Source organism: Felis catus, chromosome C2 (genome assembly GCF_018350175.1).
Source record: "Felis catus isolate Fca126 chromosome C2, F.catus_Fca126_mat1.0, whole genome shotgun sequence".
Lineage (NCBI taxonomy): Eukaryota > Metazoa > Chordata > Mammalia > Carnivora > Felidae > Felis > Felis catus.
The window spans coordinates 109951258-109967544 of record NC_058376.1 but is presented as its reverse complement, the minus strand read 5'-3'; the positions used below and the strand labels follow the sequence as shown (position 1 = coordinate 109967544).

The following is a 16287-nucleotide window of genomic DNA, read 5'->3' as shown; positions in this document are numbered from 1 at the left end:
AAAAAACCAAAAAGTACCTAAACTTAGGACAATATTTGTACTAAAATTTTCTATACTTTAAGAATAGCTAAGAAAGTTTGCCAAATCTGCAGCTTTAGAAACATACAGTTTTACTTTTTACTTAGTGGATTTTCTTCTGCTTTACCTGGAAATTTGTTAATCTAGTTGAGCATCCCTCATGGAACTTAATCTGGCAGTGTTTTTCCCCAATTTCCATTAAAGTAAAACAATTCTAGAAATGATGATGTGTACATATACAACCTTTTCCAATAATATTTTAGTTATGGACTACTAATTCCGCTTATAACACACAACATTTTGTTTCAAGGGCAGTCTTGACATAGTAAAAAGATGAAAGGAAAATACATTTTAGAAAGGAAGAAAAACATTTAGTAAGCAATTCATATTTTATGGAAATGAAGGAAACAACTATTTACAGATTATGGACATGCATGTTTCAAAGATGGAAGCTAGCTAGTTTGCCATTTTACATGAGAATATATTTTCTAGACATCAGTGTAAAGCTAAAGCAGTTAACTGTAATGAGCTTCTTTTGCTAGGCACATGTAGGCAAGTCTCTTCAAATACAACTCAGAATTTTGCTACATTTCTTCCATTCCCAAAATATCTTTTTATCCTTTGCAGTAAAGTCTACTATTACGTGTTGAAACATGAGAATGGGAATAATATATTTATTGAATTTATACAACTTTCTGTTTACTCTGAAGATGACAAATAGGCAAAAACGTTAGTATATGAGGCTGATATTTGATCTAGAAAACAGCCTAGGAATCAGATAAGAAACAAACCTTTAAATACCACAGTGTGTGATCTACAGGTAATACATCAAAAGCACTTAAGTGTTTACACTAGTTCTAGCTGCTCCTCCTAAAAACAATTAACTACTAAATCTGTAATGCTTATGTAAACCAACAGGTTATAAAGGAAATCAAATAGCCTCAGAACAAAAGCGTTAAGTAGTTTGAACTTGCAGATTCGTTCTTGCCTTTATTAGACCAAATGATCACAAGTTACCCTTGCCTTCTTCCTCTCTTTTTCTGTAAGCTTTATTTAACAACTGGATTTCCTCCTGGTAGCCTTCCTTCTCTTGATGCTGCCTTTTACTGTTCTGCCTGTGTGCTTCAACAGTGTCCGGAATGGAGATGTTGATATCACCATCAGGATTACTTGTAGGTAAAAAGAGAGAGTATGAGGCTGTTTCCCCTAAATCACAAGAAACGAATCTGTTTTCTTTCCTCGAGTAGCGTAGGGACGGAGATCTGACCTGTGTAGAGGACTGGCTGATGTTGCTAATGATTGACACGGTATCCAAGGCTTCTTCGTTATCACAAATTTCAAGAACTTCCAAGTGTATTTTCACACTGGTGTCCGCAAATGTGGAGGGAGAATCTTCTGAGTTTGGTTCATGGCCAACACTTTTGGATCGATAGACTTCTATTTTCTTAGAGGCTGGGGTTATCTTTTGTCCCTCAGCACTTACCTCATAGGTAGAAAGAGATAGGGTTTTCCCTGTAGGTGCTTGGAGAGACACAGTCCCCTGGAATGCACACAAGGGAATGGCAAGGGCACCACCAGAACGCTGGGAACAAAAACAAAATTGTTACTATTGAAACCTAGTTTCTGAAATTAGGCCATTTAACAATTTACTTTATTCATCAAAATGGTAAAGTTTTTTATTTTTTCTGTTTCAGACCCTAGAAACCTTTATAGATATGGGATTTAAATTCTGCTATTAAACCACTATAGTTTAGTTTCTCCTAGGTCAAATATAACACCTAAATGAGGACAGCCAGGAACCTTTCTTTGAAGGTAAAGAACATAACTCCACAGTTTAAGGCAAAATTTGTGTTTTGATGGGGGCAGTGGTAGGTGTTTCCAAAAGCAGAATTTGGGCATAAAATTGAATGCAAATTTACAATCTGGAATTGCTTTTGTATTTTTTGTTACATTAAAAAGTTTGCATAGGTTGAAAGAAATGTAGACTGTAATATTCAAAATGTACTTTTTGTTTTTCCTGTTTAGTATGTCAGAAAGAATGATAATTGTGAAACTATGATTCAGAGGTAGTATAGAGTATATTTCAGCTGTTAGTTTTGAGTACACAGAAGAGGAACCAAATGTCTCCAGAACTGTGCTACCCTGTGCTCACTTTTCCATAGAGAAATCACAGTCATTAAAGTATATCCAATAATAGAGAACTCCCCCACATCTCAGCAAAAACTTTCCTGCAAGTTAGAACCTTTTATATTACATTTAAAACTTTGTATGTTAAGATTTTTTAAAATTTGTGCTCACCACTGAAAAGTGCTTAAGAAATGAAAAAAAAAGACTAAATCTTAAAATAGTCTGTATTTTATATTATTGATTCATGCCTTCATGCTTCCAATCGACTTGTTTTCTTTTTTGATTACATGTTAATCTCAGAAGAAGGTAGTAATATGCCAAACTTCTAAAGCAATTGTTCTCAAAGCTAGGTCCCCAGACCAGTGTCAATATTACCTGATAACTTGTAAGAAATGCAAATTTTTGAGCCCTACCTCAGATCTATGAAATTAACCAGCCTTTTAGGTGATTCTATTGCATGGTAAGGTTTGAGATCCCTAACTAAAGAAATGTTAGAGTCCAGAAAAAAAGGGGGAAGGAAGATGGTTAACAGACACTTTTATACTTGTGCTGACCACCTAAAAAGCCTAGAGTTACTAACTGGATTGGCTTAAATGTGTCTTTACTGGGGAATTGGCATGAAGGCTCATGGTATTTTGCCAATTTAGGATGATCAACTTTCCTATTTGCCTGCAACTATGCCAGTTTTAGCACTGAAATTCTTGCATTTTAGGAACCCTCTCAGTTCCAGGAAAACCAGAATAGTTGGTCGTCCTGTTTGCTGTAGGCATTTTATATCCAGACCTAAGTGTGGCTAGAGGAAGCCCAGGATTAAGATTTGCATTCTTTTCTAAGAGAAATTGTTAAGGGAGAATGTATCATGAGCTTCATTCAGGTGCCTTCATGCCCAATTCTTTGAATTTAGGGACAATGAAAAATATAGGCTAGGGTATGTGAGACATGTTACCAGTCTTTTCTAGTTACTCCCTGTGGAGAAGTCTTGAATTCTCTTTATTTTTTAAGGGTCCTGGGAACCTAACTTTAGGGCCTTGTACCCTAAAGGGCTGAAAACTTTGCACACTCACACTATAAAGTGCAGTTTACCCTTCTGCTGAGGCAAAGAACTTCAACTTCACATGTGTGGCTGAAGCAGGAGAAACAGAGGGACAATACTTAGGTTCATTACTGTACCAAAGCATTATTTGAATGATAGCAACTTTTGGCAAAGGGGAAATGGCCTTAATTTATTTTTTGTTCATCCATTCATTAAATTGACATTTGCTGAGTACCTATTTCAGTAATCTTCTGATCACAGTTTCACTTTTCATAATTTTAGTTACCTACAGTAAACTGCAGTCTGAAAGCAGATGATCCTCCTTCTACAAGATGGTCAGAAGGTCAGGTGTAGCCTAACACTATGTCACAATGCTTACGTCATTCACCTCACTTTATCTTATCATGTAGGCATTTTATCATCTCACATCATTACAAGAAGGGAATGAATAAAGTGCAATAGGATATTGAGCGAGACAGAACACATTCACATAACTTTTATTTCAATACATTGGTGTAATATTCCATTTTATTTTTCATTATTTCTATTCACCTCTTACTTTGCCTAATTTGTAAATTAAACATCATCATACGTATGTTTGTGTAGAAAAAAAGCATAGTATGCACTGGTTTGGTACTAATCATGATTTCAGGTATCCACTAGAGGTCTTAGAATATATTCCCCATGGATAAGGGGAGACACTGCAGATTCTGAACTTGCATTGGGTATACAGATATACTGTCTCTTCATTCAGAGACCTGACAGATAGAATTGGGTGACAACGGCATGTAAGGAAGAAAAGAAAATTTTAGTTCCAACTGTATAAGTAGAGATAGGAACTGAGCTCTGTGGTGTCCAAGGAATGACCACTTTTGGTACAGAGATTTCATACAGGGGTGTCATTTGAAATTGATCTTAAGAATTAAGAAAACATTTACAGGTTTAAAAGTTTTGCATTCTGAGTGGTAAGTCATGAGTGGAAGGACCAACCTAAAAACTTACTATTCTGAGAAAAAATTTTATCAAAGACAGACACTTCTATTGTTTTTAAATAAAAATTGACCAAAATATGATTTAACCAAAAAATTTGACTGTCATTTCGTGTTATAAATACAACCTTCTTCATCTTGAGAGCTAGTCAATATGGAAGAGGGACTTCCTTACAGTACACTCTATTGCAAGAATAAAAAACAGCTCCATCTCAGTACTTAAAAAATTCTTTTCCTTTGATATGGCACACCGAATAAACAAAGTCCTATGGAGTATACCAGTTTCAAAAAGAAAAATGGGATGAGAAAAATGAGTTATCAGACAGGGCTCAGCAGTATTGGCATATTTACCTTAAAAGAACCTTCACTAGAGCATCAATAAGCATAGCCATGTCTTAATTGTACCAACTTGCATCACTGGTGAGCAGTTAATATAAAAGTAAATGTGATAAAGAAATTTTTTTGCATCTGATTTTACACATCCCCATAATGCAGATTTCAATAACTGTCCCATGCTAACTTTACTTCAAATGAACAAGTAAGGCTTACTGAGTTATCAAATGACATCTCATTAAAATTGACATTTGGGAATTGCATAGTGCCAGAGTTCAGCTAAAGTATGAAGTCTGAGTATTCTGAAATAGCACAGAAAGCCTTGAGTTATCAAAATTACACTCTGAAACTTTCTTATTCTAAGGGATAGTCTCCATTTGAGAGTCACAGAAGTAAATACACAGAGATAGATTATATATAAGTAGATTTACCTGTGCATCTTTACACTTAAAATATTTTTTAAAATGTTTGTTTATTTTTGAAAGGCAGGGGGCAGAGAAAGCAGGGACACAGAATCTGAAACAGGCTCCAGGCTCTGAGCTGTCAGCACAGAGCCCAATGCAGGGCTTGAACTCGCGAACCATGAGATCATGACCTGAGCTGAAATCAGATGCTTAACCAACTGAGCCACCCAGGTGCCCCATACATCTTTACATTTTTAATTCAAAATTGGCATGTTAATTTCAGCAAAACGGTACTGTCACTTTAAGCCAATTTAGTAATTTTAATTTTACTGATTATAAAAGTATTTAATGTATAAATTTGTTTTGACTTTAAATTTGTATAAGAACTATAAGTGTAAGGAATTTTACCAAATATTGTTCGTATGTTTTTAAGCAAAATCATAAAAAGTTGATTTGACAGTACAATTAATAGAATTTTTTTCTTTGAGAGAGACTCATCTATTATTTAAGTTAGAAAAACCTTGTTCCAGGTGAGGGAAAACAGGAGCATGAATAAAGAGAGAAGTAATAAGGGCAGAGATTCAGGAAGAGATCTAACAGAATTTGAGTAAAATCAATAGAATTTCCACCTCTTTTAGAATATGGAGTGAGAACTAAATGGAGAGAAATGGGAAGCAAGAAAACAGACTAGCTGAACCACCATTATGTACTAGTACTGGGTTAGCTGGTAGGTCTATAAGAATGAAGAGGCTGTCATGTCTTAAGAGCTCATAGAATACGCAAATACCTAGCTCATAAATGATTGTATTTCCATGTGACTCATGCTACAATAGACCCCGGCTGGAGAATGACAAGAATATGGAATAAGAGCACTTAACCTAGATGGAGTGAGGGAAAAGGAGACCTGGGCAGGGCTCAATTTTTATAGATGAAAAGAAATACTTGATATCGGTGCTGTCCTTTAATAGCATTGTTCTAGAGGTCCTAGAACAGTCAAGAAAAGGAAATATGAAATATAAATATTAAGAAGAAAGAGAAAATTACCATAATTTTCAGGTGAAAATATTGTCTACTTAGAAATTCATAGGAAGAAAACTCTAAAAAAAAGAACTAATATGGGAGTTTAGTAAGGTTGCTGAATTGTAGGTAAATGTTAAGACATCAATAGGAGTTACCAATCAAAAGATATGATTTAAAAAGGGCCATTCAGAATAGTAACAAAAGTATAAAAATGTGTGAAAATAATATGAAAAAACACTATAATGAAAGAAATCCTGAATAAAGAGGGGACAAAAGAAACAGTATTTCCACATGGGAAAACTCTATATTGTAAATATGGCAAATTTATTTTATCTTATTGATTTAATACGTTTTTTTTTTTTTTTTTGAGAGAGGGAGAGAGAGAATCTTAAGCAGTCTCCCAGCATGGAGCCTGATATGGGGCTTGATTTCATGAATGTGAGATCATGACCTGAGCTGTAATTAAGAGCTGGATACTTAACTGACTGAGCCATTAGGTGCCCCAGATTTAATACAATTTTAATAAAAATCTTAGTGGAATACCAATGGAATATTATTTTAGAATATAAATAAATAATAAATAAATAAATATATTTATTTGCAAGATTTATTTGCAAGAATAAATGTGTATAACCTAGAAATTTTGGAATTTATAAACATAATATGAAGCTACATTAATTAATACAAGTTGTTAATGGCAAGATATAATAAATTAAGCAGTCAAGAAACCAAATATAGTTTATCACAAAGGTGCATTTAAAAATAAGATTCAATTGACTATCCATTGCAGAATTAAATTAGGTTCCTTTTCATGTTATATGCAAAAATAATTTGAGTCTTAATGATTCTTTTAAAATGACATGTGAAGAAGACTTTTACAAATCTGGAATGAAAAACAGAAATGACAAAGTAAAAGAGGGACAGATATGATTGCAGAAAAATTGAAAATGTCCATGTAGAAATATATGCTGAAAACAAAGGTAGAAAGCAAATGGCATCCCAGGAGAAAATATTTGCAGCATATAGGAGGTAAAGTTTAATAGTTATAATATAGAGAATTTTTCCAAATCAGTAAGATAAACACCTCAGCAGGAAAAAGGGAAAAAGGAAATGGGTAAAGCAATGCAAGGAAGAAGTGCAAGTGGAAAATAAACATGTGAAAATATTCTTAGTTTCACAAATTATCAAAAAAAAGTAAATAAAAACAATGGGTCATCTTTAGCATCTCAGATTGCCCTCCACCACAAAAAAAAAAAAAAAAAAAAAAAAAAAAAAGAGAGAGAGAAGATGAAGAAATGAAAAGATAAATGCCATCTTTAGGGTACTTTTTAATTGTATCTCATTATGAAATAAAAACTGCATATACTTACCAGCAATCCTATTTCTGTGAGTCAGTCCCACCACCAAATATCAACACATAGTTTTGTTTATTTCAGCACTGTTGTAAGCCCCCAAGTAGAAATAACTTAAATGTATCAGAAAGCTGTCTTGAAAGAATGAGGTAAAGCTATAAGTTCTCCCTGGGTAAAATAATTTCAATACATTTTGAGTGATAATAGCAAGTTGCAAAATAATATGTAAAGTATGACCCCATTTTCTTGTAGAAAAACACCTACCAGAAAACTACTCAGCAAATTATACATATATAGGAAAAGATATGTAGACAAGCCCACGTATATATTCTACATACAGAAAAGATCTGAAAGGCTACGTTCCAAACAATTGTTTCCTCTGAGAGTGGATGGAGAAAGGGCTTCAACTTTTATGTTTTATATGCCTGAGTTGTTTGATGATGGTGATGGTGATGATGATGATGATGATGATGACGACGACTTTGCTTATGGAAGTTTATTAGGTAATAGAGGAGGTAGAGAATGCAAAATATTACTAGAAGGGCATCCAGGATGTAGGGGTAGGGTACTGAGTATGGGTTGCCTATGATGGTAGTCAGCTCAGAGTTCAGTTTGGTAGTCAGTTTGAAGTTCACATAACATTTGGGGTTTGTGCTATATTGGAGGTTTGTGTGTGCTGCCTTTGGGTTTACGAATCAATACTCTGGATTTGGTGTTTGTGCTATTTTTAGATTAGAAGACAAAGTGGGTGCAGGGCATTATCTCAAAATTTTGCCCTGATGGTTTGATTGATTAGAATGAGAATCCTAATTGGGTTATAGTTTATTTTCTATTCTTATTTATTTATTTACTTTTTAAATGTTTCTTCTTTTTTATTTTTTTTAACATTTATTTATTTATTTGAGACAGAGAGAGACAGAACATGAATGGGGGAGGGTCAGAGAGAGGGAGACACAGAATCTGAAACAGGCTCCAGGCTCTGCGCTGTCAGCACAGAGCCCGACGCAGGGGTCTACCTCACGGACCGCGAGATCATGACCTGAGCCGAAGTCGGACGCTCAACCGAGACAGACGCCCCTATTCACATTTTTTAAAGAGTAGCAAATGGCACTTGTGAAAGAAAACTATTTTAAATGATCAGAAAGGAACTGGATCATCTGATCCTACACAGACAAAATAAAGTGAATATGGTCTGTAATGAATCAGAATCTCCTCACTCATTTTAGTGTAAAAATTATTATAAAATTTGAGTCCAATAAGCTGTCAATGTAAACATTTTAAATAGCTTTAACATTTAAATAATGAATCCTATGTCAGAAGAAGAAAATAGTATAGAATTTGAATCACAAAACACAAAGTCACCCACAGATTTGTAGCCATTCAGAAAGTTCAAGAATAATTTCAAAATGAGTCTAAAAGTAAAAAGCATTAAATCTTAAGTGAAAATTAACATTAATTGTGAGGAGATAAAACAAAAAAAACCCCTGTTATTATTGGTCTAATTTATCTTCATCTTTGTACTGGGTTGACTAGTGTGTCCCCTCCAAAATTCATATCCACCTGCACCCTGTGAACATGATGTTATTTGGAAATAGAGTCTTCGCAAACCTAATCAAACTAAAATGAGGTCAAAATGTATATGGGTGGGCCCTAATCCATTGACTGGTGTCCTTTTAAGAAAGAGAAATTTTGACACAGACTCACATAGAGGGAAGATGGCCATGTGAAGAAGAAGACAGCACTTAGAGTTTTGTTATTAGAAACCAAGAAGGAATACTCCCCTAGAACCTCAAAGGAACATGGCCTTGTTGACCCCTTGACTTTGAACTTCTGGCCTCCGGAAATATGAGACCATAGATTTCTGTTGTTTTAAACTATCTTAAGTTTAAGTAATTTGTTACAGTTGCCCTAGGAAATTAATACAGTGTTTTATGCAAATAGGTAAAAAATACATATGTAATGAAACATTTGTAAAATTCTACAACTGCCCATTTTCTTTTGGAGACTGGAACTGCATGGCATTTTTGTCAAATCCACATAGAATGTAATCTCCTTCAGGGAAAGGAATATTTCCTCGTTGATATTTATTTTCTCTACTATCTATACCAGTGTCTGACACATGGTGGGTCCTCAAAAAATATTTGTTGAATGAATAAATGTGTGCATGAATGAATGAACCTGCAACATTGACCTTGTAGGTTTTTAGATTCCATATTTTAACTTCCTAAAGCAGAAAAAAATGAGATCATCTTTTAAAAGTATCGGTGCTTAAAATTTATTTTTTTTTTATATTTAACAGCCCTATATAACAAATGATGATAGTTACAAATGCATCAGAAGGTCATAGTCGAACATATTTTTTTTTATAAAAATAAAATAGAATATTATGGGACTGAATTATATGTGAACGTTTACTGCATGATAAAAAATAATGATAGATTCAGGGAACATAAAACTAGTCATTTCATAGTCTCTGCTTTCTTTCCATTTCAAAGTCTATGAATTAGCATATGCTGTCAGGAATAATGATAATCCATTATTGCTGTACTCCTGAGCGTAGGTGGCTGGGAGCTTTTTATTTAAAAATGAAAAGCAGTCTCTAAACCTCACAAATGCTTCAGTAGGAGAGAGCATGCCATGTAAACACATTAGCACAAATAATCTGCTGTGATAATTGATTCAGACTTACTGACCTTGGGCATATTGAAGTTTTTATTTCTTCACTATAAGCCTGGAGGTGAATTCAGGGTGAAATTACAATATGAAAGAGTTACTTCAAATTTCTCTCCTCACAAGGTGAAGTATTGTGTTGATTGTCTGAGTCACTGAACTTAAGAAAGACATAACATGTAAAATCATTTCACTTACCCGAAACCACGGAGTTCTGACTTCTCATTTTATAATTGAGAATTGACAGCAGGGGAAGCCACTTTCCCAGGGTCATGCAAGTAATAGTAGTGGGACTGGCACCAGGACTCAGGTGTTTTAATGCCTAGTTAAGTGTTCTTTCCAATGTACCATGTTGTCACTTGAAAAGAAATCTGCTTTAGGCAGAGATAGATCATGGGTTTTCTGCCCTGGAAGCTAGACTTCTATCACTAACTCATGAATAATCCCAGTGACTGACAATTTTAATGTAAATTAAAATCATATGGATGACTTTTAGATTATTTAGGTGACTTTTAGGGGTCTAAAAGTACAGATATTTGAGGAAGTAAGTCACTCAGACCATCTAAGATGGGTTGAGGGAGAAGAGGTAAAGACACTAAAACCAAAAATAGAGTGAGTGAGAACTTTGTGAGAAAAACAATAAAGTTTTAATAATTTACTTTTGGAATTTTATTTAAAACTGTCTGACCGCAATATTTTCGTATATTCAATTTCTATAATATTCCTTGTGTCATCTTGCCACCTTCATTTAAATGTTTCATAAACCAGAATAAGGAAGACACATGAATTACTCAAGGCAAAGAGAGTAAGGGCAAGAAAGTAAGGGCCTTCATAAAGGGCACTATGTTTCATAGTGCTAGGTATTTGAACACATTTCCCATTTAAATCCTCACAAACCTTCAATCTATCAATTTAGGTTTTTTAAAATGATTTTTATCACAACTGAGTAACAAATTTAAAATTAATATTCATCATAACAAATATTTACTGATATTGCTAAACGCAAGCCATATATGTTAGACTTCTTACTAAGCACTTGATATACATTTTCTTACTTGATTTTCATATTAACCTTGTAAAATAGAGACACTACCATCCCAATTTTATAGGTAATATAACTGAGTCATGGGGATAAAAGTAAATGTCATAGTCGAATCCAAATCCAGGATTATCTGTCTCAAACTCTCTGCTCTTAGTCATTCTGCTACTTCAAGGCATAATGTTTGTGATAAAATATGAATAATACCTCATTCTCCTAATTCAGCTAGACCCCACCATGTCCTGTGGGAACAAGGGAGAGGTGGGATTAATTCACATACATTAGGAAGTGAAGGGAATGTTTAGAAAAGATACTTGAGAAAATGGTTTCTAAATAGGGTTCCCAAAGATATTTCCAGTAGGCACAAATGCTGGAAAAATGTATTCCAGGATAAGGGAATAGCGAGAGCAAAAGCAAATGGAATTTGAGGGGAATGACATAATGTACAGGGAAAGGAGACTGGAAACAGAGGTTGGGCCCAGGCCGAAGAGCCCTGTACACCACAATAATGAGTTTTGACTGTATCCCAGAAGCAAGGGGTAGGGGGGAACCACTGATTTTTGTTTTCACATTTAAGGAAAGGAAAGAAATTAAGATATATGGAATGTCTACTATATGCAGGCAGCACACTTGGTATTTTACATGTGAAATGTAATTTAATACAATAATCTATAAGGGAGGTAAAATTATTTCCATTTTACAGGTAAGTAAATTGAGGTGTGGAGAGTTAACCAACTTGCTTACGTCATATACAAAGTTAAGTTTTGAGCTGTGATCTAAACTCAGCTCAGATTCCAAATGTTTTCCACTATGCCACTTAAGGTATAAGAAGATAATGGGGGACCCTATAAAAGATGGATTGAAGGAAGGACAGCATGGTGTCAGGGAGACCAGTTAGCAGATTTTTGAAATCATTATGTGCAAAAGGAAAGGGAATCTGAGCTTCTGTACTGATAGTAGAAATGGCAAATGTGGGATGGACTCTGGTGGAATTACAGAGGCAAACCTTGAGGGTCATGGTGAATTACTGCTGTGGAGTCACATACACCTGCTGTAGAACTCAGTTGAGTCACTATTGCTGTAATCCTTACCTCTCTAAGCCTCAGTTGCTCATTTCCAAAATATTAAGAATAAATAAATTAATGGATGTAAAATGTTTAGTTGAGTGTCTCACACAAAGTACGTGCTCCGTAAGTGTTAGCTATTAGGTATTATTGGGAGGTAAGAAAAGAATGCATGACGTTTTTGAGATTTCTAGTCCTAGTGTCTAGTACCAGTAATTGAGGTAAGGAGCTTAGGAAGATGTACATAATTTAATGCTACTTTTGCAATCTTTATCTCCTAATCAGACAGTGTATTCCTCTGCAGTATTTTATGCTCATGGTCTAAATATACCAAATAAAAGCCAGAGATTACCACGATGGATTAAAAATATGACAATTATATACTGTCTACAAAAAAATCACTTCACATATAATACTATAGGAAGGTTAAAAGTTGAAAGATAGAAAAAGATACAGCATGCAAATACCAATCAAAGAAAAAACTGGGTATATTAATATCAGATAAATAGATGTTAGAGTAACAGAAAGTTACTAGAGCAGAGGGTTGTGATAAAAAGATCAGTCTACCGAGAAGACACAGAAATCCTAACTCTGTACACACCAAACAACAGGAGTTGAAAATATGTTAAGCAAACTGATAGAACTGAAAGGAAAGATAGTTAAGTTCACAATTACAGCTGGAGACTTCACTACCCTTCTCTCAATAACAAACAGAGCAACTAAGCAGAAATTCAGCAAGCATATAAAAGAATACCATCAACTATAACATGATCTAATCAACATTTATAGAAATTGTTATAGAAAAATCTTTTATTTATAGAAAATTGTCCAATGAGAGCAGAATACCTATTATTTTCAAGTGCCTGTGGAACATATACCAAAATTGGTCAATCTGGGACATAAAATAAGCCTCAATAAATTTGAAAGAATTAAAATTGTATTCTCCAGCCACAATGGATTGAAGATAGAAATAAATAATAGAAAGATAACAGGAAAATCTCCAAACTTCTGGTAACTAAAAACACTTCTCAATAATCCAAGAGTCAGAGAGAAGTCATAAAGGAAATTATAAAAAAAATACATTGAGCTGAAGAAAAATGAAAATACAACATATAAAAATTTGGGAGATGTATCTAAAGCCATGCTGAAAGGGAAATTTAAGGCACTGAATGCATACATTAGATAAGAGGAACAGTCTCAAGTCCATAATTGAAGCTCCCACCTCTATAATCTAGAAGAAGATGGCTCAGTCGGTTAAGTGTCTGACTTTGGCTCAGGTCATGATCTCATTCTTCATTTGTTTGAGCCCCACGTTGGGCTCTGTGCTGACAGCTCAGAGCCTGGAGCCTGCTTCAGATTCTGTGTCTCCCTCTCTCTCTTCCCCTCCCCCCCTCAAAAATAAATAAACATTAAAAAAGTTAAATAAATAAATACACATGAGAAAAAAATTAAATCTAGAAAAAGAAGAACAAAATAAAATCCAAGCAAGAATAAGGGAAGGAATCATAAAGATAAGAGCAGAAGTCAATGAAATTGAAACAAAACAATAGAGAAAATCATGAAATAAAGAATTGGTTTTTTCAACAGTTCAATAATATTGACAAACCTCTAGCAACACTGACAAAGAATAAAAGAAGACACAAATTATCAATATTAGGAATAAAATGGGACATCACCACGGACTATGCAGGGGTTAAGGGAATACTACAAACAACTTTGTACACTTAAATTTGACAACTTAGAAGAAATGGACCCATTCCTTGTAAAAGACAAACTACAACAATGGACCCAATATGAAATAGATAATTTGAATAGCTCTATAACCATTAGGGTAATTAGGGTAATAATTTTAAAACTCCCAAAAAGAAATCACCAGGCCCAGATGGTTTCACTGGAGAAATCTGCCAAACATCTGAAGATGATTAATATAAATTCTACAAAATATCTTCCTGAAAATAAAAGAAGGAACACTTCCCAATTCATTTTGTGAAGCTAGTTTTGCCCTGTTACTAAAACTAGACAGTACAAACAAACAAAACAAAACAAAACAAAAAGCTACAGGTCTGTATTACTCACAGTATGGACCTAGATATATGCATAGTATAGATGTAAATATCCTTAACAAATATTAGGAAATGGAATTCAGCAGTCAATAAGAATTGTAGTTCATGATTAAGTGGGATTTATTATAGAACTGCAAGGTTAATTTCAGTATTCAAAAATAAGGTGATGTGATCCACCATATTAATAGGCTAGAGAAGGAAAATCACATATATAAATTGATATGGAAAAGCACCTTGACAAAATTCAACATTATTCATGACAAAATAAGAATAGAGAGTAAATTTCTCACTTTGATAAAGAGCATCTATAAAAACCCTACAACTAACATTATATTTAATGCTGAGAGACTGCTTTCACTTAAAGATCAGGAACAAGGCTAGGATGTCAGTTCTTACCACTCCTATTCAACATAGTGCTGGAATTTCTAGCCAGTGCAGTAGTCAAGAAAAAGAAATCAAAAGTAGACCAGAAAGGAAGAACTAGAACTGCAGACGATATGATTGGTCTATTTAGAAATTCTCAAAGAATCTACAAAAACTCCTAGAACTAACAAGTGAGATAATCAAGGTTACCTGCAAGTTAAACATACAAAATTAGGGGCATCTGGGTGGCTCAGTTGGTTAAGTGTCCAACTTCTACTCAGGTCATGATCTTGCCTTTCGTGAGTTCAAGCCCTGCATCAGGCTCTGTCCTGACAGCTTAAAGCCTGGAGCCTGCTTTGGATTCTGTGTCTCCCTCTCTCTCTGTCCGTCCCCTGCTCGCACTCTGTCTCCCTCTCTTTCTCGAAAATGAATACAGATTTTAAAAAAATTAAACACACAAAATCATTTGTATTTCACTATAGTAGCAGTGATCATATGGACATCAAAAAAAATACAATACCATTTACAGTTGCTCAAAAAAAGTGAAATATTTAGGTGTTAGTCTAGCAAAACCTGTATAAGACTTATATGTCTATAACTACATGACTCATGAAAGAAATCAAAGATCTAAATAAGTGGAGAGATGTCTTGTGTGCATGGACTAGAATACTTGACATAATAAACATGTCAGTTCTCCCCAAATTGATGTATAGGTTTAATGTAATTCCTATTAAAATCCCATCAAGATTTTTTTTTGCAGCTCGAGACATGATTATTAAAAAATATAGAAAGGCAAATACAGCTACAATAATCAATACTATGCTGTTGGTGGAGCAATAAACATATAGATCAATGAGAGAACTCAGAAGTATAAGACCCACACAAATACGCCCAACTGCTTTTAGACAAATGTGTAAAAGCAATTCAACAGAGGAAAGATAGCAAATGCTGGAGCAATTGGACATCCATAGGCAAACAAAAAACCTAGAACAAAATTTCATACTTAATTAAAAACTTAACTCAAAATGGATCATAGTCTTAATGTAAAACTATAAAACTTTTGTGGTGCCTGAATGGCTCAGTAAGTTGAGCATCTGGCTTGATTTCTGCTCAGGTCGTGATCCCACAGTCATGATCCCATGGTCATGGGATCGAGCCCTGTGTGGGGCTTCATGCTGAACATGGAGCCTGCTTAAGACTCTCTCTTTCTCTCTCTTCTTTTGGCCCATCTCCCCCTCTCTCACACACCGTCTCTAAAAACAAAACAAAACAAAACAAAACAAAACAAAACAAAACTATAAAACTTTTATTAAAAACGTAGGAGAAAATCTTTGAGATCTAAGACTAAGCAAAGAGTTCTTAGACTTGGTACCAAAAGCATGATTCATAAAAGAAAAATTGATAAATTAGACTTGATCAAAATTTAAAACTTTTTTTCTGTGCAAATGCAGATTCAGATTCAGCAGGTCTGTGGTGGTCTGTGATTCTGCACTTACTGAAAGCTCTCAGATGATGCTGAGGCTGCTGGTCCATGGACTACACTTTTTGTGTAGCAAAAGACATACAACCTGTAAGGTTCCTTACAATTCTAAAATTACATGACTTCATCAGTAAATAGATTTTGTTATTTTATCATGTTAGCAGTTTAGAGAATTTGAGGAGAGAATTCAATTTCAGTTAAAGGAATAACAAACCACCCCTCCCATGAAGCCAACTTTGTAGCTGAATTGGATGAAAAACAAAATCTTATCCTTTTGAATGCCTTTAATATATTCTAATGCTTTAATCAAATGGCACTTGTATTAATGAGTG

General features: G+C 34.4%; 1 protein-coding gene and 1 long non-coding RNA gene across 5 annotated transcripts in view; one reads left to right on the top strand and one right to left on the bottom strand.

The window, feature by feature from the left end:
- LOC111562286 overlaps window positions 1-16287 on the top strand; it is a 437724-nt gene that overhangs the window by 9914 nt on the left and 411523 nt on the right. The window lies entirely within an intron of this gene.
- GPR149 (G protein-coupled receptor 149) overlaps window positions 47-16287 on the bottom strand; it is a 68016-nt gene continuing 51775 nt past the window's right edge. Inside the window, exon 4 of one of the 2 annotated variants that reach the window (XM_019810544.3) lies at window positions 47-1600. In XM_019810544.3, coding sequence (XP_019666103.1) covers window positions 1025-1600 — 576 coding nt within the window. In that variant the 3' untranslated portion in view covers window positions 47-1024. The remainder of the gene's footprint in view (window positions 1601-16287) is intronic. The other variant, XR_006585375.1, reaches the window with a different exon arrangement.